This window comes from Polypterus senegalus, chromosome 1 (assembly GCF_016835505.1).
Source record: "Polypterus senegalus isolate Bchr_013 chromosome 1, ASM1683550v1, whole genome shotgun sequence".
Classification (NCBI taxonomy): Eukaryota; Metazoa; Chordata; class Cladistia; order Polypteriformes; family Polypteridae; genus Polypterus; species Polypterus senegalus.
In genome coordinates, this window is record NC_053154.1 from 80,504,022 (window position 1) to 80,528,313 (window position 24,292).

A 24,292-nucleotide genomic window follows, 5' to 3' on the forward strand; every position below is an offset into this window, starting at 1 on the left:
TTAGGACAAAGCCAGCCAATGTATTGGTGTCACTATAACTGAAAGGTATTAACCTTGAGAATGATATGTTCTAGCTGGTACTACACTTCATCCTAACTCCTGTAAGAAAGTGCACAGCAGCATCTCACACACATGCACCCACACACAGAAACTGCGGTGAGAGAGTGAAGCAAGCACAGAGACCACCTGTGAATGAGTGAATGCCACTCATAGACAATCAAAGCTTCATTACCAGCTAAAGAACTTAGCCATCTTAAATACATGAACTGAAAGATCAGAATTCATAAGTTGTGTGCTTTTTTCTGTAGGAGCTTTCATAATTTCATGTTTTGCGTTGTTTGTGGTAGCCACCCCATATACTTAAAGAACTGTGGTAGTTCAAAGGCAAAAAAGACAATATGTCTTTACAGACATGAGCCAAAAAAGGAACTGAGGTATAATGACAAACATGGCAGTTATATAGCTGACAGACAGGAAAAGGATGGACTGGAAGTGGAAATGATGTTATTAGGATGCATGTACTGGGGGACTAGAAGTGAAAATGACATCTTTAGGAGGCAGGTTCTGTGGGACCAGTAGTGGAAATGAGGAGGTGGGTTCTTTCGACGGTCTGCAGAGGGAAAGAGGAAAAAGAGTTAGAGTACAGTACCAACCCCTGGTCCAGTGGAGAAACTTTGAGCGTGTAAACTGTCTCCCATGTGTATGTGTGACAATGTATATCTAAATGCATATGGCCCTGTACTGTAGTTAGGATATAGCAGGCTGGATAATGGATGGATGGATATACACTATATATATATATATATATAGATTACGTTGGGTTTGGGGAGATGGTGTGTCCCTGCAGGCCACTAAATATATATATATATATATAATATATATACTGTATATATATTATATATATATATATATAGTGGCCAACAGGGACACATCATCTCCCCAAACCCAACACAGAAAGATGCAGCCACAAGTTCACAGGCACAGCACTGACTTTATTCAGTTGTGGGACAACAACTCCACCTTTCCTCCTCCACTTCTCCTCCAGCAAGCTGTGTTACCTTCCTCCTGACTCTGGCTCCTGGAGCAGTAGCAGCACAATAGGGCTGTGTCGAACTCCGATGGAGTTCCTAAAATGAATTTACGCAGGCTTATGGCGTTATTTCAGTGCCACTATTCTGAGCACACGTAAAAAAATATTAAGCGCACGTAAAAATAGATTGCAAGTGCAAGTGTTGCATTTTGAAGAAATTTATTTTGGCGTACAAAGCTGAATTTGAGTGAACAAAATTCATTGCTGCGTGCAAAAAATGTATTTCAGTGTTTGCGCTTATCCATATACACACACACAATAGCACCCCCTCTCGCTCAGTTTTTCATTTGCGCTTGCTGCAATGTGTTGCTAAGCTCACAACATTCTCTGCTGCGGCGCTCAACTCTCTGTACACCGTTATAAGTGTGCCACAAAACCAACCAATCACAGACTTGGTTTCAAAAATTCTGATTGGCTCTTACGGTCTCCAATCAGCTCGCTAGCTGCTGCATTCCGGAAACAGTCAGTTGGCATGGTTGTATAATGCAACTACATTATACTACACCAACGATAGTCTTAACAAATAATATATTTTAAAATAAAATAATTAAAGATATTATCCGCAAATTGGGGTTTAATTGAGTTTACCTGGATTTAGCTACATTTCGGACTGTTTCCGGAATGCAGCAGCTAGCGAGCTGATTGGAGACCGTAAGAGCCAATCAGAATTTTTGAAACCAAGTCTGTGATTGGTTGGTTTTGTGGCACACTTATAACGTGTACAGAGAGTTGAGCTTGCAGCAGAGAATGTTGTGAGCGCAAGCAACACATTGCGAGCAAGCAAATGAAAAACTGAGCGAGAGGGGGTGCTATTGTGTGTGTGTATATGGATAAGTGCAAACACTGAAATACATTTTTTGCACGCAGCAATGAATTTTGTTCACTCAAATTCAGCTTTTGTACGCTCAAAATAAATTTCTCCTCAAAATGCAACACTTGCACTTGCAATATTTTTTTACGTGCGCTCAGAATAGTGGCACTGAAATAACGCCATACAGGCTTGATAATGGATAGATATTGTTGTGACCTTGACTTTCTTGACATTCTGTGGTTTCCCACTGCTGCCAAGAGCATGACACACTGAATTAGCAGACAGTTTTGGGAAATTAACTTGGATACATTGAATGTACTTGTCCTGTCAGGTGAGCCTACTTTTCTCAGTTTGTGATTAGAAACACAATGAAATGCAGAACTTCATGTGTTGTGCTTTATGAAGGAACCCTAAAAGCCAATCCTCAAGACATGGTTCCTAAAATGAAGTATGCAGCACTGAAATTGTCCTTCGGTAGATAGGAAATGGTGATTTTTACAGTAGTATTTTGGGTACACTTGAGGCTGACCCCATAATAGTCAACAGCTGGGACAGAAGGAAACCCACAATCAAAACAGATGAAAAAGAGCCCTGATTTGGTGGAGAATGGCAGCTGGAATCTGAAACCATAACATTGCCAGGTTTCTGTCAGACTAGGCAATGTTGTTGTGTTTCGTCTGTGTTTTGACTACCGCAAGGGCAATTAGGGTGGAAAAACAGACTGTTGTGGCTTCTGACTCTGCCCAAAGTCATGCAGTCAGCATGATGTTTATCAGCAGGCTTTTTACGTGAACACAGAAGTTTCTCCCACACACTGTTCTTCTTGGGCTGTGAAGAAGTATTTTAAGCACACATTGCTCAATACAACTACATGAAACTGGGTTAAAAAACATAGCAGCAGACAAGAAAGTGAAAGAAAAGAAATAAAGAGAATGTGAGGACTAAGATGAAATGGCCAAATGTGAATGAATTAGCAAGAGAGAGTAGAAAAACTAAGAATATGATAAGAAGTGACACAAAATGAGAGAGAAAAGAAACAGTCATATAGACATTCTGTATATATAGAGAGACATACTGTAGATATAAATACATACAGTGTATAGATAAATATTTACATGTGCTATGTGTATAGTACTCGTATATACAGCTCTATGCATGTGTATGTATAATATACTGTGTATACAGTTATATACTGTATATATTTTATATCATGTATTGCATACTGTATATATAATGTATATATAGTGAATAACACATCTACTGTATACATACTGTATATATGTGTATATAGTACTGCGTGTATAGAGTTATATACTGTATACTACATATATTTTATAATATTTATTGTATATATAGTAAATAGCAAATCTATGCAAAGGAATATATGGTACATAGCATACCACACCAATGTTCAGCCCTCCTGATACAAAGCCACCTAGAAGCCTTCTCAGCAACTTCAAGAATGTTCTTGATGGCTCTTCTATTGTGCAGTCCAAATATACCAAAGAGTTTTAGGGTTTAATGAAGAGACCGGCCTGAACAGCCAGTCCATAGGCTGACACTTGGCCTTCCATCTCTTCCTCCAACACTCTGCCACTCTGCCACCAACCATTCATACCTGGCCCACTTGCTTTAATGTCCTTCTTCAATCTGGTCTTCCCAATGAACTGTGGGCATCTTGCTTAGTTTTAAGATGTAAGGATCAAATCTGGCCTAAGTGTGATTGACAAAATGGAATTTCAATTTCTGCCATGGTCAGCCTAGAGCTGCAAGTCTTATGCTGTTGTCAGCAGGCCTTCTGATGCACTAGGTTAGCATTGTGGCTTCTCCTCAGCTTTAACAAAAAATGGCTTGCTTTGCTGGATATGGTTGCATATTTTAATGGATGCCTCTGCAAACGGTATCTTCTACTGCCCTTAGCACATGGTCATCATACCAGCTACCCAAACCAATGCCTTTGGGCAACGGCTTACAATATGCTCTAGAGATCATCTCTTCAGGCTCAATGGACATGCTGGTGAATCTGCAAGACCCAGGAAGAAGAGGTTTGAAGGGCTGGGGAGAAATGTCATACACTGATCAGAAAAAGGAACTTGATCCACAATCGCACCGCCTTCCAGAGTCCTGTCCAGATAATATTGTGCCCAAAGAGCTGTGGATGGGAAGCCAGTCTGTTACATGGAACACTAGTATTGGGCCAGGTTGGTGTCTCCTGTCAGCCTAACCAGCATGTTTTAATAATGTCAGAAGAAAAATGGAAAAAATTGGAATACGGTAGGAAATTCCCAAAAAAAACATGTGGACACAGGAAGAATATACAAACTACGAATTGCCAATGGTGTGGCACAGTTGGTCCCGATGCCTCCTGACAGGTCATTTGTTTTTTCTTCATATTCTTACATAGCTTTCCTCCTTTCACTGAGCTGATTGGTTCCTAAACCAGTCTGCTGATGGTCAGTGTGGCCATGTGTCTTATGATGGAGGTCCCGTCTAAGGCCGAACCCTGTCTTGTGCACCATGATGCTTTCACGTCTCTAAAATGAAAAATGAAAACAAGTAAGGAAAATGGACGCATTTACTCTGTGTTGTGAGCTTTGTAAAGGGCCTTGTCATGATGTTCTCATTGGAATATACTAAATAAAATAAACGTTCATTAGATCACAGCACTTGTCAAGCCTAAAAATCACTCAAAGTCCTTCTGCAATTAAGAAAATAATGTTAAACACAGTTTGCACAGTTAGAAAGCTTGCATATTGTAATTTTTTAGTTAGCCAATAAAAGGTGTCATTTTGCTTGGCCTTTCTCTACATTCATAATGGCTAACACGGTACAACTCCCTAGTACTGCAGTTTAGCCCGAAACTGTTGTGCTCAGTACACAAATCCCTTTGTTTCGACCATCAGAGAATTAGCTGGCGGGTGGGGTGTACTAATTATAAGTCTTCTAAAAACACAAGGGCTGGGAGGGGGGCTTTAAAAAGCCGCTGTCGTGTGTCACGTCGGGCCTTGTTCGTCGAGCTCAGCGACAACACTTGCTAATTATAAGGACAGCAAGTCGACAGCCGGTAAGTCCCCATTTAGCCGAGCAAAGCCGATTGCTGCGTGGGCTCTCTGGTCAGCGCGCAGACTTCTGCACCGAGGACCTGCAGGCTCGGCCTCTGCTAAAATCTCATGATGCCATATGGTCCTTGTCGCTTTCGGAATGTCCCTCCCGCACAACTGGGACCAACTAATCAGCTGGCTGCCCAGCGGCAATGTGGTCTTCGGATGTGCGGGTGTGTTGATCGAGTCTATCTCTGATTTCCACAGCTAAGAAGACGGCTTCACGTGTTCCTCGTTGGAAGAAAGTTTATGTCGTGCCGAAATGATTGCACTTCAGCCAAGGAATGGCGATAAATTGTGATTCTGAGGTAAGTGTGTTCAGGGGGTGGCATTTAGGAAGGTTGATTTTGCCTTAAGACGAACAGAATAGGGGGAGTCAGTGTCCATCCCGAAAATGTCAGACGCCCCGTTGATTTGTTGTATTTGAATTTCACGGTAGTTAAGTATCCATCCGTTATTTTTCCTGTGGCGGGTCGCGGGAGTTTATCCCAGTAGGTGTCATCGGGCGGCTACGGGAACAACACCTGGACATGGCGCCAAAAAACCCTCACAGGGAGCATCCCGGTCGTAAACCGGGGTAGGGGGTGGTGCCCACATGGACACCTCGGCTGATTTGTTTCTTGGATGCGCTCCAGTGACACGCTCCACCCAAAGAAACTTAAATGGTTTAGCCAGCAGGTTTGTTAATATTATCCATTTAAGGCTTACGTTAACTCGAATAAATTAGTAGTAAAAGTTTAATGTCTTTTCAAATTTTCAGACGTTCTCGTTAAAATGCTTACGAGGCTTCGTCCAACATCCGGAAGCGAGTGTTGAGATAAACGGGGACATTCCGCTGGCGATCGGCTCGATCTGCCATGCGATGCATCGGCGGCCCATCCTGAGCTTGTTCCAGGCTGCTCCACGCCCATTCCTTCGTCTTTCCAAGACCGTGGATCACATTAAGTAAATTCGATTTGCGACACGGTGGCGCAGTGGGTAGCGCTGCTGCCTCGCAGTAAGGAGACCTGGATTCGTTTCCTCCCTGTGTGGTGTTTGCATGTTCTCCCCGTGCATACGTGGCTTTCCTCCGGGTGCACCGGTTTCCTCCCACAGTCCAAGGACATAAAGGTTAAGTGGATCCCAAGTGTGTGTTTGGTGTGTACCTGTAGTTAGGATATAGCGGGTTGGATGATGGATGGATTTGTGAGACGAACTGCAGCGGCACGGTGACCGTGGGGCAGTGGTAGCGCCGCCGCCTCGCCACATGCAGTCCACGGCAGAACCCCACACGCGCACTCATGAGGAGCCATTTTGGAATGGCCAGCGGACTTCACGTGCACGTCTTTGGTGAAAAACCAACAAGCAAGCTGGGCACGGACGATGACCGGGCGCAGGACTCGACAAGCAGCAGTGCGAAGCACACATTTAAAAGTGTATGATTTTGTAAACACATCTATTTTATAGCATTAAATTTAGGAAAGGGACCAACCGTGAATGTGACTAGGGTCCACTGCACCTGCTCGGGCGGGGCGGGGTTTCAATTTGCCTCCCTCCAACATATCTGAATATGTTAACCTATTTGATTAGAAAATTAATATGACGTATAGAGAAAATGTAAGATACATTTTGCATAGATTTATTCGTATATATAGATAAGCAGCAATACATCTTCACATATAATTATTTATAAGCATCAACTAGACAAGAATATAGTATAGACGCACTAATAAGCCGTGTGCTGATTATTAGTTTAATATAATTACACGGCGAAAACCAGAACCAGTGTAGTGTACAAGTGATAGGTGGGGATGTTTTCTGCGCAGAGCAAGAACACATTAGGATTGATAACGAACTGCAATTATAAATTGAAAATTAGTTGTTTAGCTTCCTAGAAATTATTATCGGTGTAATGTTTATGTTTATTTTTGTTATTGCCTCATAAATTTCAAATGCTTTATCTGATGCCGTCACAGAAGGACAGTCTGAAAATTATTTTTGAAGCATGTGTGGGTAAAAATAAGAGAATTTTACTTTTTTCATTTATGAATGATATTTTTCCGAACCCTGCTGCTTACACACGAATTGTAGTGAGCCTTGTGCCCAATAATGGCGCCCTCAAAATGTGCCGTCCAGGGCGGACCGCCCCTAGCTACGCCACTGTTACACTTGTGTGTGGCCCTTTAGGAAGAAAGCCGAATGACCTGGACGGACCGTCCACTTAGACCTGAGGAGAGCATGCAAACTCCACACAGAGCTGCAAGACAAACTATGGAGAACAACCCAGCAGTGCACCACTGTGCCTTCTGTAAGGAGATAATATACGAGTAGTATGACACACAATATTCAAAGTATAGATGTTAAGGAAAGTCATTTACAGAGAAAAACATTTACATTCCTGAAATTCTTTTAATACATTTAAATAAAAATAAGTCACACATTATGGAAATCAGTGAGTAAGATGAGATGTCAGTAGAGCTTAACTTAAAAATCACTAAAGTTGCAGGCTAATGCTGCAGAGTCTCTTACAGGCTGATGTAGTCTATTTAAACTAAACGTTAAAATGTGTGTCTGTCCGGTCGCAACGATGATTGTAGTGCAACGGGAGAGTGCGTTTTTTGAGAGACTCATTGAGTAGTTACTCTCTACATTACTTCGCAGATCTGCTTTTGTGTACACACCCTAAGCCTATACCGAGTGTAGAGCACTGTACAAAAAAATAAGCTGAATTAGAATTTTTAAAGATTTATATTATATATAATGCCATGAAATGGTAGTTGCCACATTCCTGACTTCCTTTATTATTGCAGTTGTTTGATTTTAATGTTTTCAGGTCTAAATCTAATATTAGATGAAGGTCTCCTGGGTCAAAATATAATACATTTCTCCTTATGTTATTTATAGAATGAATTAGGTACTGTATTCAGCATCAACAGGCAGTGTGTGAGGAAGTAATTGCCCCCACCCATATACTCTTAAACATAAAGGTGCTGAAGTTGCTCTTCAGAGCAATGTCATTAGGAAATCATTTTTGGCTCCTAAAGGAACCCGCCAGATGAAGGTTCAGGAAAGAGCCTTTTAATTTAGATCCCCATCATGTTCCATAAATAATCATGAATAGACAATAACCGATTTGTGAAATACCAACAGGTTTCTGGTTTCAAAAGGACTGTTATTATTTTATGTAGTATATTCTATCTATCTATCTATCTATCTATCTATCTATCTATCTATCTATCTATCTATCTATCTATCTATCTACTGTATACAGTGGGTACGGAAAGTATTCAGACCCCCTGGATGGGAAGCGTCGGTGCACAGCCATTTTAAGATCTCTCCAGAGATGTTCAATCGGATTCAAGTCTGGGCTCTGGCTGGGCCACTCAAGGACATTCACAGAGTTGTCCTGAAGCCACTCCTTTGAAATCTTGGCTGTGTTCTTAGGGTCATTGTCCTGCTGAAAAATGAACTGTCAACCCAGTCTGAGGTCAAGAGTGCTATGGAGCAGGTTTTCATCCAAGATGTCCCTGTACATTGCTGCAGTCATCTTTCCCTTTATCCTGACTAGTCTCACAGTTCCTGTTGCTGAAAAACATCCTCACAGCATGATTCTGCCACCAACATGCTTCACTGTGGGGACTGTATTGGACAAGTGATGAGCAGTGCCTGGGGGGTCTGAATACTTTCCATACCCACTGTATATATAATGCTAAGGGTTATCTGTCTGTCATGCAAAAACTTGCAAACCACTAGACCTTGGAACTTGATTTTGGTCTTAATTGAGAGCTTATGCCATGATGTGTGCAACATGACCCATGAATTGGACTTGTGGGCTATCATGGCAACCCAATTGGCTTTCAGGTCCTTCTCACAGCAAGTAGTAGTTTAGCAACACACCATGGCTGACTGGAAAAAAACAGCCATGCTTGCACCCGGTCTCAGGAAAGTGACATTGGTGACATCGGCTGACAGTGAGACACGTTGCACAGGCCAATGGAGCTCCAGGTACCTGGAGTTGATTTAATAGACAGTCGTCATTACTGTATATATGTCAGATAACCCTCCCACAACTCTAACCATGGTGTAATCGGGAGCACCTCTGGAGGTCCTCTTTATGGTGCCCATTGCAGTCACCTGCACCTACCTGGAGCTCCTGGGTGGAGGCACATACTGAAGCGAGACATCGGCTTGTATATAGAGCCATTGAGCCACTGAGCCAGGGTACAAACTGCAGAATAATAAAAGCAGTAGCACCATCTGCTTAGTGTAAAGTGCAATATACACAGCGCAAGCACTGGCAAAGAGTGACAAATGACACATTATAACTTCCTCAGGACGTGCAAAAACAAACTGTTTACAACACTGAGCCAACTGCTGTGACCATCACATGCAAGACATTTAATACAAGATACACAGTGCAAAGATGAGGGCAAAGGAGAGGTGCTTGTCTACCTACAAACCAGCAGTACTTTGGACATTTCCTGAGCCCTATCTAGGAGCCCAAATGAAAATCATATACACGAACAAGACTTCTCTGAGGAAGGGCTTCTTGTTTATAAGGTAGTTCATCTATCCATCAAGTTCATCTTGTTTATATGGTAGTCTTTTACTCTGTGACACAGATGCTATCAACCTCTTCATTATATGAGATATATCCACTGAAGAAATCAACGGTGGAAGCAATGGTAACGAATGGAGACACTATGCAGGAAGCCACAATCCTTAATTAAAAGGTGAGGAATATAAAACGGTGTAAAGACGTGTTAGTATTACAAATGATATAAGGGGTACACCAGTAGATTGGTTCTGTACAGTGAGTGTATGTTAATGTGCCCAGTTACGTCTTGGCATCCCGTCTACTGCTGAGTCCCCTCTTCTACCTGCTGCCACTTGCATGAGGTGCCCCATATCCCAATCCTCCTGTATTTGATTAAGTAGACTCAGAGAATGAAGTTTTTAGAAAGTAAGCATGAATATTTTTTTGCTATGTATTTTGTATCATTTTACAGTATTAGTTTTTATTACATGATTCCTTTGTAAAAAGGGCATTGTTGTAATAGGGTCATTATATTAAAAATTAAAAATAATCATTGTAATAGGGGTATTAGGTTCAAAATTAAAAATAAGCGTTATTTTACACCGTTGGTAGTGCTTGAAAGTTATAAAAAAGGATACCTGTGATGGGTGCATTGGTGCCTCTAAATTGCCTGCCTTGTTGTAGGTGGGTATGAGGTGAGGATGCCCTGTTGGAGGAGTGGCACCTTACCTTGAAGTGCTTTTGACCTCTGTACTTATGCATTTAGCGTTTGACATTTCCCCCTTTTGCCTTTGTCATACATTTTGTTACTTATGATATTTTTATTTTTGCGTAGAATCACGTAATGTCAGCGTTAGAAATACGATCAAATGTCTATAAGTCATTAGAAGTACGACCTAATGTCATTAAATCATTACTACGCGCGTGTTTCTTGTTACCTCAGTCATATTTTGAAACAGTTCACCTCATTCTAATGTTATTTGATTATGAAATCACACCTGCGTTTTGCAACCAGTGCGATGGAAAGATCATTCTGAAGTACGATTGGTGGATAAAGCTGTCAGTTACTAGTAGCGATAATCTGATTGGATACAAAGCAGCGCTGGCTTCATTCCAAGCGATACTTCGGTACTTTTCGCGTGTTCCTACTAGCTGACACCGAGGTGTGCCGAAGAGGAACTGACAGTGTGTGAGGAGCTACTGCTGCCAATCAGACACCCTCTATTTAGGACGCCCGCATCCGGAGGTTTCAGGTGTTCTGTTTCAGTTTATGTAACCGCCCTTCTCGTGTGATGTAGTCGCTGGAGTCGTTTCAAAAGTACAGCTCATTAAGTGGACAAAAAGTAGCTACTGTTTGGATCGACCTGTCTGTAGAGAAAGTGGAGCGCAGTTTGGATTTATTCAAGAGGAACATCATGAACGCAATGTCTCGAACCTATTGTACTTACACAGACCTAACGGAGAATGCGTCAAAGGTGAGAGGAAGTATCGATCGTGCCTCTAGTTTCATTTATTATTTTATCATCTCAGTGTTACTTTAAAGTCTTTACCATAAAAGGAGTAGAAGAGAGCCTTCCAGCGTTTTATTCTAAACATTTTTTCATAATCGATGCAAACTTGTGCGGACTAAATGTGTGCAGTTGTGATGCGTTTCATAGGATGAATATTCTTTACTTAGATCTTTGCCATATATCTAATTTTACTGATAAAGTAGTTACCATTTAAATTTGTCCCACTTTTGTCACGTCCCTGAGCAGGTGGTGGACGGCAAATTTAAAATCATTGGCAATCCTTTTTAGAAATAATTGCGGGTCACATTACAGTCTGGAACAAAAGGGTCTGGAAATGCAACCTGGTTTGCTTTCATTGATGATGCCTGCTTTAGAAATTGCAGTGTGCGCACTTGTCATGATTTGATCCATTTAATGCCACAGTTATTGCAATTCCTTGATAAAATGTTGTAGTTTGCTGCAGAGGTGAAACATTTTATATACCACAATTTATAGAAACGTGTACATTGTTTAAGTTTATATAACAACACTGTTGTTGCTTGCTCTCCATTCAGGATGACTTCCTGCCTTGCAATTATTATGCAATTATAAATAAAACTTCCTCAGTGAATATTGAAGAATATTTTCTTAAATTGTGGGTTTCAGATTTTTACCTATGGATAACTTTTAGCGTTTTCTTTTCAAAAACCAGTTTCATCAGAGCGGTGGTGTTGTCACTAAAATGAAACAATGAGATGTCGAGCACTGTTGATATGTTTGAAAACTAATAATAATTATCATCATCAGAAAACAACCCCATCCATCACAGGGCTCACTCACAGACACACAGGGGCCAAATTGGGAATCCCCATTCAATCTAAGCTCTAGGGAAATCGACACAGACATGGAGAGAATGTACATGCTTCATGCAGACAAAATCCTGTTGCAGGATTTTAAACATGGAGTGCTGTGATGGGGCAGCAGTGCTATCCACTGCACGACAATATCAGAGATGATGAAGATTATTATTATTATTATTATTATTATTGCTATTTTTATACACATCAAACTTAGAAAATATCTGACTAGTGCAGCACTCATAGGTTAAAGTCTAGGTGTAAAGTCTGATCTGCGGCGTGCCGAGTGCAAGCTTATTACAGTTTAGACATATCAGATTTCATTGTATCATATGCATTGGTTTGGGTGGATGTCTTTTTGTAGTTTTGGGGCTACGCAGTAACATTCAATGCGGAGAACATGAGGCAGCTGTATGCTGAATTCATTAAGAAAAGGATCTGCATGCAAAATATAAAAAAGATCCTCACTGTAAGAAATTTTGGCCACTCATTGTTTGCCTATCTTGGATTAGCTCACTGAACTTAAAAACGGGCAGTTTTTTGCTTTAGAAAAATCAATAAATCTTTATTGTGTACTGAACCTTTCAGACAGAAACAATCAAACAGTAGACAGAAAGCCTGGTAGAAGAAGAAATGTTAAGCAATGCAGTCAAATTCCTTAACCCACAGAAATCAACAAGATAGACGGCAGAGAGAAGCATAAACTGATTACAAACGGATATCCAAGCAAAAAACATGGGTCCCAGAAATAACGAATAAGCCATGCAGTCATTCTGTCTGATTAACTCCTCATATTTTCTTTAAATTAAACTCCCTTTAGAGTTATTTGGCACAAACATTGACTGATGAATGGAAAAGGTGACCCTATTGTGTTATAACAAAGAGAGTACGTGTATAAAAGTAGTGAGCTGTTCTGTCTACCCTTCCATATTCTAATTTTAATGACTCAAGCTTTAGAATAAAGAGGGCCAGAGTGGATCCCCACAGGCACTAAGCAGGAATCTTCTGTGGGTGGGCTGCATTTCTTTAACACACACACACATACCGGGCCAGTTTAGAGTCACCACTGTGTGGTTTTGGAAGGACCCAGAAAAAAATCATGCAAACACCACACAGACAGGCTAGGATTGAAAAGCAGTTTTCAGGAGTTGCTTGCCGGTTCTCCAGAATTTTGATAACCAGAACAAAGTTTAGTGTATTTTGGATTTTAATTTGAATGCAGTGAAGCCTGCATAACAAATACCACCTAAGATAAAACATAACCACATTTTCAAACTGGCTTAATCCAATTCAGGGTTGCATGGAGTCAGACTCTATGTTGGCATTCAGTGCAAGTCTGGAAACAGCCTGGGAAAAGACGCTCTCATGCATGAACCAGCAGCCACACTGGATCTGTTTGGAGTCAGGGATTAACTTCACGCGAAAGTCTGTGGAGATGTGAGAGTAAAACCAGAGTACCTGAGGGCAGCCCATACGAGACACAGGAAGAATGTGCAGATCGCAGATGGATACCAGTGTGCAGGATTCAAACCTAGGGAGCTGCATCTGTAAGGCACCTGTACTAACCATTTCACCATCTTGCCACTCAGAATAATATTTTATTTGTCATAAATACATTTGCTAGTGCATACTTTTCCAAATCTTCTTCAGAACAACAACGTGGTTGACAACGCCAACTGTTTTATTTCAAGCCACAAAGCATTTTTCTACTCCCGGGCACTGTACTATGCGGCAGCCTTTATGGATGACAACCTTATCTTAATGCCACCTACAAGCCAGTTATTAACTGCAGCAGCTCTCAGTTATCCAAGCCAGAAGTTTTTATGTTCGTGCTTGGGGGTTGTTGTATTTATTTATTTGTTCATTTGTTTGTTTGTTTGTTTTTGGAGCATCTGTAAAAAAAATTCCCTTTGGGAATAAAGTGCTATCTATCTATCTATCTATCTATCTATCTATCTATCTATCTATCTATCTATCTATCTATCTATCTATCTATCTATCTATCTATCTATCTATCTATCTATCTATCTATCTATCTATCTATCTATCTATCTATCTATCTATCTATCTATCTATCTATCTAGAGGAGTTGCCTATTAATCAGACATCTCAGAACCTGAATTCCTAAAAAACAAAACTGTAAATTCATAGAACACAGATATCTGTGCAACTATTAAGTGAACAAACTCTTGTTAATGGTAGTTGGAGATATGTTGGGCTCATGGTAGTTAACTGTAGATAAACAAAACACAGAGCAGTTGTAACTTTAAACAAGCAGTACATGGAGAGATGCAAGTTAGACAAGTAAAAAGAATTAACTGTGAAACTAAGCATGTCCTTCATCCCTAACTCAGTACAAATTGCTGTCTTCCCCACAGGCAAATATTTCACAAATATTTCAGTGCTGTCAGTTACTTACTAAGCAGTTTTTGGTTGTGTACCATGTGGTGTCCCTCCCATTTTTAAAGTTTAACATCCAGATTCCTAACATTGCTAAGCATTATCTTAGAAGTAGGAAGAAAAGTAGATACTCGGTTAGACTTATTGAAAATTTAAAAACATTTTACTTTGGTCAGTCCTCATAATGCATTTGGAGTTCCATCATGTAAGATGAATGTTAATAGTGTCTGCCATTTCTTCCTCATGAACCCAGCATCTGGGTTCAAATCCCTCACTTGTTCATTGTCTGTGTGGAGTTTACATATTTACCCCATATCTGTGGATTTTACTCATGATACTCTTAGATTTCTTCTTACATCCCGCAAAGAGGTGCAAGTAGATGATTCCAAAATGGCCAGAGTGTGAGTGTGTATAAAAGTGAGGCACCAGTTTTGCCAGCAAAGGTTCTGCCCCTCTGAGACCCCCGTTTGGATTAAGTATGGTTGACAATGCTTGTACATATGTAGTGTGCATTGTGGATTCACTTGCGAATGATTTCTTCTTATAAGCATTTCTATTAGTTTTGTTAATTTATGTTACAGACAGCTTTCATCTTATTCATAATCTGTTTTACTGTATATGTTTATTTCTATTTTTCTACAGTGAACTCTATATGAGGAAATTAGCATTTTAATTTACTTTTTCTAGGATTACATTATGATTTTAAAGTCAACATTTACCACACTTTCTAAACGGTTTAGTTTTGAGTAATGTGTGGTGAGTGGCCACATTTATTAAAAAGGTCCTTTTACTAATTCAATTAACCAATTCAGTGTGGCAGCAAACCAGTTGATGCAACTTCCTCTATTTTTGAATACTGCAGCCATTCTGTGTTAGATTTTTTTAGGGACTAACAATGTTTTCAAGAAACAGTTGTTAACGAGTCCACTTTTAGGGTCCTCTTTGGACTGTTCACTTGCTGAAGGGATCTGATATTTAGACCCAGAAAAACAGACCATCTTCTTGTTCATGGTGAATACTTACTAATGTAGAAAATGATACACAGAGAAAACCAGGCATTTGCCAAATGTTTCATCTTTGGAAGCATTTTTCACAGCAAATGGCATCCCGAAATCATGATTAGTAAACACTCTAATATGCAAGAACATATAGTATTAAAACAGTCAAAGTAATTTACATAAGATCATAAAGTCTGGGTTTGAACATGTGGCTCTCGTGGTGTGAAGACCAGCTCCTTAATTACCACCACCAGCACCACCACAATGCCTGCAGCTTTTCAACAGCATGCAAATGCCTTTGAGCTTGCTGTTGCCATCTGTTAGATTTATGCTCCAATGTTAGAATTTGGACCTGTGACCCATGTGGCACCAAGGTCAGTTTTTAGCCACTACCACCACCTTGCCTAAAGCATTTGAAGTAGCAGTTGCCTCTGAGCTCATTCCTGGATTTGGTTACTTGTATTTTCTGTTATATGAATCTGAACAGTACATAGCTGGTGTCATCTTTTGTGGCTTGGTGAACAAGTCGATCCCCATGGAGCCATCAAGGACTATAGTTAATCATCTGTTTTTAAAGCATATGCAAATATGATACCAATTTATGTTAATTCTTAAAAAGATGTCAGTCTGTCTGCCCAGCCTTCATTCTGTCAATCTGTATGTTTGGTAAGACATTTCATAGTGTGCGTCATCTGAAAAAGCTTAGAAGAATAGTAATATTATAATTCAATATTTGGAAATTCCAGTACGAGAATGGCTACAGGTGATATTACTCTTTTCAGACACAATAAAGAAATTGTACATTAACTGATGTAATTTTCATAAAGGGCCTAACAGGGGTTGTTGTTTGTCATCCATTTTGTCTTGTCTTGCTCACCTGGGAATTCAGAAGTCTAAACTTTAGCCTGCCAGACCTTTTCATTTGTATTCTTCTTTATTTGCCGATACTGTAGGCTGCCGTTAATATGTGCCACTGTTAAAAATACTGTGCAATGTGTGCATTAGGCCTGTGAACTGATAAGTTGTTGTGAACATGAGCCTGTAAATGTCAGACTTTTTGTGAATAACTGCCTTAGGACAAGAGAAATGATCCTTTAATTTACTAGCTTGCCAGGGATGCCAAACCATAAAAACAAAGGGCCAATGGCAAAAACCTATTACACTACCCAACATTATTAGCATATATACAGTATCTGTGCGTGCCAAGAGAAAGAGGATGAAAACAGTCCACAAAGTATTTTTTTTTCTGTTAAGTATTAATGGATGTGCGTAATTGGAATTTAGGAACAATGTAAGCAATGAAGTAATGGAGCCACACCCCGTAGGTGTACATGTACTGCCTGCAGGTATTCACCATAGAAGTGTTGGCAGTGGGGGTGGAATAACATATTTTGGGTTTTCTGTATTACTTTATATTATTCAAAAATACACAATGACTCATTATTATAGAAAGAAAAAGGTTTTGAGTATCCACTGCAAAGGTAATGGTATATGTATTTTTAAATACAAAGCCAGACAGTTAATTACACATCAATTCTCTTTGTACTCAGACAGGACTTAGACCATGGGCGGACTGTCTGTACTGAATGACTTTTTTTTCCCTTCACTTGTTTTTTTTTTTTTTAAATTCAAGTGGATATTTGCTTCTTATTCCTTAGGAACGCAATTTTCTGTTGTAATTATATGTTTCATTTATCAGGTACACGGACCATTCAAATATGCAGTATTAGGAACATTTCCCTAAATAAATTATGACAACAAGATGAGGCGTATTATTGAGTGAGAAAAGAACATACAAGACATTAATTTCTGAAGAGTATGATTAATTAAGAAATAATGCAATGTTACTGCGGAATCATTTATAATGCGTTGATTTTAATATCTGTTTAAAGAAATAGACCAATGCTATGAAACATGACTTTAGGATTTTATGAATAATCAGTGCTACTGACTAGAGATATTAGATTGTGACCCTTAAAAAGAAGTTCAGCCATTGAATCTCACAATAAATACTTTATTAACCTTCCATACACAAATTATTTCGGTAGTTCTAGTAATAATTTCTGCTTTGAAATGTAAGCAACATAGAAGGATGGTATGATGGTGCAGTGTTTACGGCTGCTGCCTCACAGCTTTAAGAGAATGGCTTCAGATTCTGCTGTGGCCTCTCTAGTTGTGTGTAGAGACTACACTCGGCAGGTTAGGGTAGAATTGTGGTGTTGTTGCGCATCTTCCTACCTGTACAATTCTGTACATATACATACAGTGGTGTGAAAATCTATTTGCCCCCTTCCTGATTTCTTATTCTTTTGCATGTTTGTCACACAAAATGTTTCTGATCATCAAACACATTTAACCATTAGTCAAATTTAACACAAGTAAACACAAAATGCAGTTTTTAAATGATGGTTTTATTATTTAGGGAGAAAAAATCCAAACCTACATGGCCCTGTGTGAAAAAGTAATTGCCCCCTGAACCTAATAACTGGTTGGGCCACCCTTAGCAGCAATAACTGCAATCAAGCATTTGCGATAACTTGCAATGAGTCTTTTACAGTGCTCTGGAGGAATTTTGGCCCACTTATCTTTGCAGAATTGTTGTAATTCAGCTTTATTTGAGGGTTTTCTAGCATGAACCGCCTTTTTAAGGTCATGCCATAGCATCTCAATTGGATTCAGGTCAGGACTTTGACTAGGCCACTCCAAAGTCTTCATTTTGTTTTTCTTCAGCCATTCAGAGGTGGATTTGCTGGTGTGTTTTGGGTCATTGTCCTGTTGCAGCACCCAAGATCGCTTCAGCTTGAGTTGATGAACAGATGGCCGGACATTCTCCTTCAGGATTTTTTAGTAGACAGTAGAATTCATGGTTCCATCTATCACAGCAAGCCTTCCAGGTCCTGAAGCAGCAAAACAACCCCAGACCATCACACTACCACCACCATATTTTACTGTTGGTATGATGTTCTTTTTCTGAAATGCTGTGTTCCTTTTACGCCAGATGTAACGGGACATTTGCCTTCCAAAAGTTCAACTTTTGTCTCATCAGTCCACAAGGTATTTTCCCAAAAGTCTTGGCAATCATTGAGATGTTTCTTAGCAAAATTGAGACGAGCCCTAATGTTCTTTTGCTTAACAGTGGTTTGCATCTTGGAAATCTGCCATGCAGGCCGTTTTTGCCCAGTCTCTTTCTTATGGTGGAGTCGTGAACACTGACCTTAATTGAGGCAAGAGAGGCCTGCAGTTCTTTAGACGTTGTCCTGGGGTCTTTTGTGACCTCTCGGATGAGTCGTTTCAGTGCTCTTGGGTTAATTTTGGTCGGCCGGCCACTCTTGGGAAGGTTCACCACTGTTCCATGTTTTTGCCATTTGTGGATAATGGCTCTCACTGTGGTTCGCTGGAGTCCCAAAGCTTTAGAAATGGCTTTATAACCTTTACCAGACTGATAGATCTCAATTACTTCTGTTCTCATTTGTTCCTGAATTTCTTTGGATCTTGGCATGATGTCTAGCTTTTGAGGTGCTTTTGGTCTACTTCTCTGTGTCAGGCAGCTCCTATTTAAGTGATTTCTTGATTGAAACAGGTGTGGCAGTAATCAGGCCTGGGGGTGGCTACGGAAATTGAACTCAGGTGTGATACACCACAGTTAGGTTATTTTTAACAAGGGGCAATTACTTTTTCACACAGGGCCATGTAGGTTTGGATTTTTTTCTCCCTAAATAATAAAACCATCATTTAAAAACTGCATTTTGTGTTTACTTGTGTTATATTTGACTAATGGTTAAATGTGTTTGATGATCAGAAACATTTTGTGTGACAAACATGCAAAAGAATAAGAAATCAGGAAGGGGGCAAATAGTTTTTCACACCACTGTATACTTTAAACAGAGACCCTCAGTTGCTTAGCAGCAGTTATTTTCTTCCACTTCAATCAAACACCAGGGAAAATAATCCCAAAGTTAAAAACCATCAAAAAAGAAAAAACAAACTTGAGTATACAACTGATGAAAAACACGAAAAGAAATACTTGAGTAAACAACATAAAAACAATTGAAAATCATAAACATCTAATAATACATACTCAGATTTCAGATTATTCCAACTGATTACCTGTTTCAATTGACAAGAATACACTTTCCTGCAAAATTGCATTTTGGGATGACCATCAGCAAAAACCAAGTTACTAGGAAAAACAGAAAAAAAGCAGGAATTGATCTAATCCAGGAATGTTTTACTCATGGGCGCTTGTATATAGCACGTTCAAGAATAAGCAGCTCATGTGACCTAATAATCTTCTTATATAATACGCTACCGTGGCTGTCCGTTTGTCTGTCCAGGATATTAAATCACTTGTAGTTTGCAAACCGTTTGAACTATTGACCTGAAATTTGGTACACATATACTACGTGACGTCTACTATCCACTTTCGGGATGATGATTGACCTCCAAGGTTATTCCTCTTTTTATTTTTATTTTATTTTATTGTAGAATCAACTCTCGGCAGTGCGCAGCAGGACGGCCATGTGGCACAGGCTTATGGGCGCCATTCTCATCCCTACCACCTTCGCTGTCACTTTCCCTACCTCTTCATATCTTAAATCATTCTTGAGGCAGATTGAAGACTTTAGTGCCAGCTTAAGTGAAAAATTAAGGAAAACTTACAAAGTAATTGCAACACAAACACTAACGTAATCAGTTTTAACGTGAAAAGACGCCAACAAAAGAAGAGAAGAAACGGGCCGCTAGGGTGGAGGAAAGAAGAGCTGCTCAGGAAGCAGCAAGCGCATCAACCTCTGAGCAAATGAATGCTGAACGTACAGAGAAAGAGACTGAAAACTAAATGAATGCTGAACGTACAGAGAAAGGGACTGAAAACTATGAATGCTCAAGTCAAGTGTATTCATGCAGTGTGCCGTTACTGGTATTATAATATTGTCTGACTGGCAGGACTGGTGTGTGTATGTTAATGTACTCTGTGATGGCCTGCTCTGGAGCCCTTTCCAGTGAGGCTTTGTGCCTTGTACTTCATGCTGCCATGTGGCCTCTCAAGAACTTTAACTAGTTAAGATGATTCAAAGGAGTTGCTGATATACTCCTACAGGCACAGATATGAGGCTTCCAGACCACTGCCTGCCACCTCACAATAAAGTGGTTCAGCGTGCATATGTAAATATCTTTGAACTATTGAAGTGAGTGACTGTTCATATGTTATAGTGAAGCACATCCAGGCAACAAAACCACAGCAGACAAAGTTTCAGGGCTGAAGATCCTTTGGCATATTTGTAGCAAAGTTATAGACTCTTTTCCAAGGTCACTTCCTGTTCTTGTGTCTTTGTTTCCAAAGCAGTGTCTGGTAAAATCTATTTAAAAATAAAAAATATCTGCTATGAGACCTGCTGATACATTTAATGAACCGGCTGCAGTTATCAAGCTGCCTTACTCTTATCAGTTGAAGGGTTGCATTTGGCAGTTTAGCTCTTTGTTGGCTTCCCTCCCCTGCTTTTTCACAAAAGAATTTTGAAATTTGATACCATTTACAATTCCATGGTTAAACTGCCCAGAGCCAAGGTCAAAGAAGTCACAGCAGGAATGTTAGATTTCCATGAGAGTTACACCTCTGGGCTGGGAAGGCGGGAGACGGGAGATCTGCTACTAAATCTGTCTACTGTCACTTGTGGGGAGTTTATTGACTTAACAATCTATAAATGTCTGCTCCCTTCCTAAGTTCAACGTCCAGTGAGCTGCATTCTTCTTTGCTATAAATCGAAAAAGAATGAACATTGTGTAATCAGCAATGTAGATTTTTGTGGTTCGTCTTGTTCAGATAATAGAGAGTTAAAGAAAATGTGCTGCAGCTGAGTATTAAGGTTACAGCTCCAGTTTTCAGCTTCATTATGTTTCTAAAATTGTAGTCCTTAATTTGACACATCACAAAATTGGGGGATGACATGTTAACTCTCTTAGCCTAAATGAAAATATTCATAATGTAACATTCAGAGGCCTGTTTAATCCAATTCAGGTTCACAGGTACTGGAGAATATTTTAACATTATGGAAGGAACCAGCACGGGATGGACTTCCAGTCTAGAGCCCACTCATGTGTGTTCTTCTTCATTTAAACTTATAAAAACTCTAAAAAAATATTACGAAGAATGGTAATCCATTTTAAAATATTCTCATTTGCCCAGTTAACTGTCACAATTTATATATTAGTAATAGTAATAGGTTGTTGTACCGTGTTAGCCATTATGAATGTAGAGAAAAGCCAAGCAAAATGACACCTTTTATTGGCTAACTAAAAAGATTACAATATGCAAGCTTTTGAGGCAACTCAGGCCCCTTCTTCAGGCAAGATGTAATCATGATCAGTGTAATCAATGATTTCATCTTGCCTGAAGAAGGGGCCTGAGATGCCTTGAAAACTTGCATATTGTAATCTTTTTAGTTAGCCAATAAAAGGTGTCATTTTGCTTGGCTTTTCTCTATATTAGTAATACAAAGTTGACTGACTTATTTATTTACTCACTCATCAGCATAAGAACTGTTTCCCATTTAGTTGAAAAGCTGAAATTTGGCAGGATTGTACATCTAGACGAGCAAGAATCATCTAGAAAGGACATTCCTAAATATCACTATTTCGGAGTACCCCTTCCCCAACCCCCAATAGAACAACTAAATACCCTAAAATCTCGCAAATGCTTTGACTGATTTGATCGAAATTTGGTGAAGTTGTAGAAAAAAGAAAATGAATCGTCAAATTTTTTTTTTAGTAGTCATTACATTTTTTTATGTGTCGCTATTTGTTGATATTATGTTCACTTACATGCTCTTTGTGGTGCTGACAAAAAAAGAAGATACAGAAGCGATTGAGAGCAGCACTAGCCAAAAGGGTGGATGAACGACTGAAGAAGAGAAGGTGTCCTAGACAGGAAAAACCAGACATAATCGTGTTTGTCAAGTCCAGTGAGATGTGAAATGGAAAAGAGAAAGTTTGGCAATGTTCAAGAAAGATGAGAGGCTCAATGATTAGCAGGTGCACTAGCTCCAATGATGGTGGCTGTGAGTGTTGTTGTGGCTTTACCAAAAGCAAAGAAGCAAGGAGAGAGAAGTGGAGGTGGAAGTGGAATCCTAGGACAAGTGAGACAGATTGTGCAAGTTTAAATTAAATGTGTCCCCCACAGGCTACTCCATTATAATATACATTCACATCAATTAACTTTAAAAGGGGACCCCCACCCTGCTCTCCAAAGTCATTTACATTTAAACGCACGTCTGATTAGTTTGAATGGGAAATACCCCACCCTGCCTCTCCACCACTCTCCCAAATTATTTACGTATCCAGTTGCATGTGCAGACTTTAAATGGAGACTCCCAATCGTTTAGGGAGCTTCCAAACCATAGTTCTGACAGAAAACAAGTAAAAAAGTAAAAATATTCAGGGATATTATAAGAGCTATGTACGTGTGCAGCCTGTTTTTAACAAGTTAAAATAAAACACAATTCAATGTTAGCACTTTATTTATCTGCCTAAAGCAATGGCCAAAAAAATTATAAGCTTCAATATACAACTGATGAAAACATGAAAAGAAATACTTAATGACATAATCAAAGTGGCAAACATCTAATAATGATAATAAAAATATGTTTAAATTTCAGATTATTCCTACTGATTATCTGTTGCAATTCAATAGAGTACAGTTTCCAGCAAAATTATGTTTTGCAATGACTATCAAGAAAAGCCAAGTCACTAAGAAAAGCAGGAATTGATCTAACACAAGAATGTTTTACACACGAAGGACTGTGTATAGCATGTTTAAGAGTAAGCAGCTCCATTGACCTAATGATATTATTATTAGTCGAGTGATGCCTTTATCTAAGGCTTCTTACAGAATTTGCAAAATACATCCCCGTGTCTGCTTGGGTTTTCTCTGGGTGCTCTGGTTTCCTCCCACAGTCCAAAGACATGCAGGTTAGGTGCATTGGCAATCCTAAATTGTCCCTAGTGTGTGCTTGGTGTGTGTGTGTGTGCGCCCTGCGGTGGGCTGGCATCCTGCCCGGGGTTGGTTTCCTGCCTTGCATCCTGTGTTGGCTGGGATTGGTTACATTTACTTCTTTTTTAAATTGGAGCACAGACAGACAGAGTGATGCTCATGGGCACACAGTGGCAGTAGCAGGATTTGAACCCACAGTCTCAGGTCCAAAGCCTCAACCACTGCTTGCCAATAGTTGGTCCTTGATTTAAAAACTACAAATATTTTATACATAAAAGCACTTACCGTATATACTCGAGTATAAGCCGACCCGAATATAAGCCGAGGTACCTAATTTTACCCACAAAACTGGAAAAACGTATTGACTCGAGTATAAGCCTAGGGTGGGGAGTGCAGCAGATACTGGTAATTTTCAATAATCAAAATCAATACCAATAAAATTACCGTACATCAATTGTAGCATCAGCTCATTAATTGAGCACACAGCCCGGAATGAATCTCACAGAGGCTGCACAGCACCACACAGAGCCTGCAGCAGTTCTTCTACCGCCCACAGACCAAACCAGGTACTGTACTGTACACTCTAGGTTTCTGTTGAGTTGGCGGGGGCAGCGGGACCTGACTTGAATATAAGCTGAGGGTGACGTTTTTCAGCACATTTTGGGTATATTCGAGTATATACGGTAGTTATACAATCATTGTGATACATCTAAATGATCAATGGTGCTACAACTGAGTTCCATTGTCTTATGAAATTTCTGAGGGAAAACACAGCTAGTATAATATAAAGTACATACAGTAGATTTTGAAATATAAACATAAAACATGAAGCAATTATGTTAATTCCTATGAAATCTATTCTGCTGCAGCATTACCTGAATCACAAAAATGAAAAGAATTTGTATATATCATTATATCATGCAATGCTCAAACAGGCCTAGGCAGATGATTCAGAGGAAGATGAAGTCCATTCATCATTACTCATGCTTTTTAAATACAGGTATATGCATTACCTGCTGTTAATGAACATAGAATTCATTTG

General features: G+C 39.7%; 1 protein-coding gene across 2 annotated transcripts in view; it reads left to right on the top strand.

Annotated features, from left to right (window-relative positions):
- The first annotated feature begins 5,209 nt into the window (after positions 1 to 5,209).
- tuft1a (tuftelin 1a) overlaps positions 5,210 to 24,292 on the top strand; it is a 70,279-nt gene continuing 51,196 nt past the window's right edge. Inside the window, exon 1 of one of the 2 annotated variants that reach the window (XM_039751866.1) lies at positions 5,210 to 5,310. In XM_039751866.1, the coding sequence (XP_039607800.1) occupies positions 5,287 to 5,310 (24 nt within the window). In that variant the 5' untranslated portion in view covers positions 5,210 to 5,286. Of the gene's footprint in view, positions 5,311 to 10,720; positions 10,994 to 24,292 lie in introns of those variants that run through there. The other variant, XM_039751859.1, reaches the window with a different exon arrangement.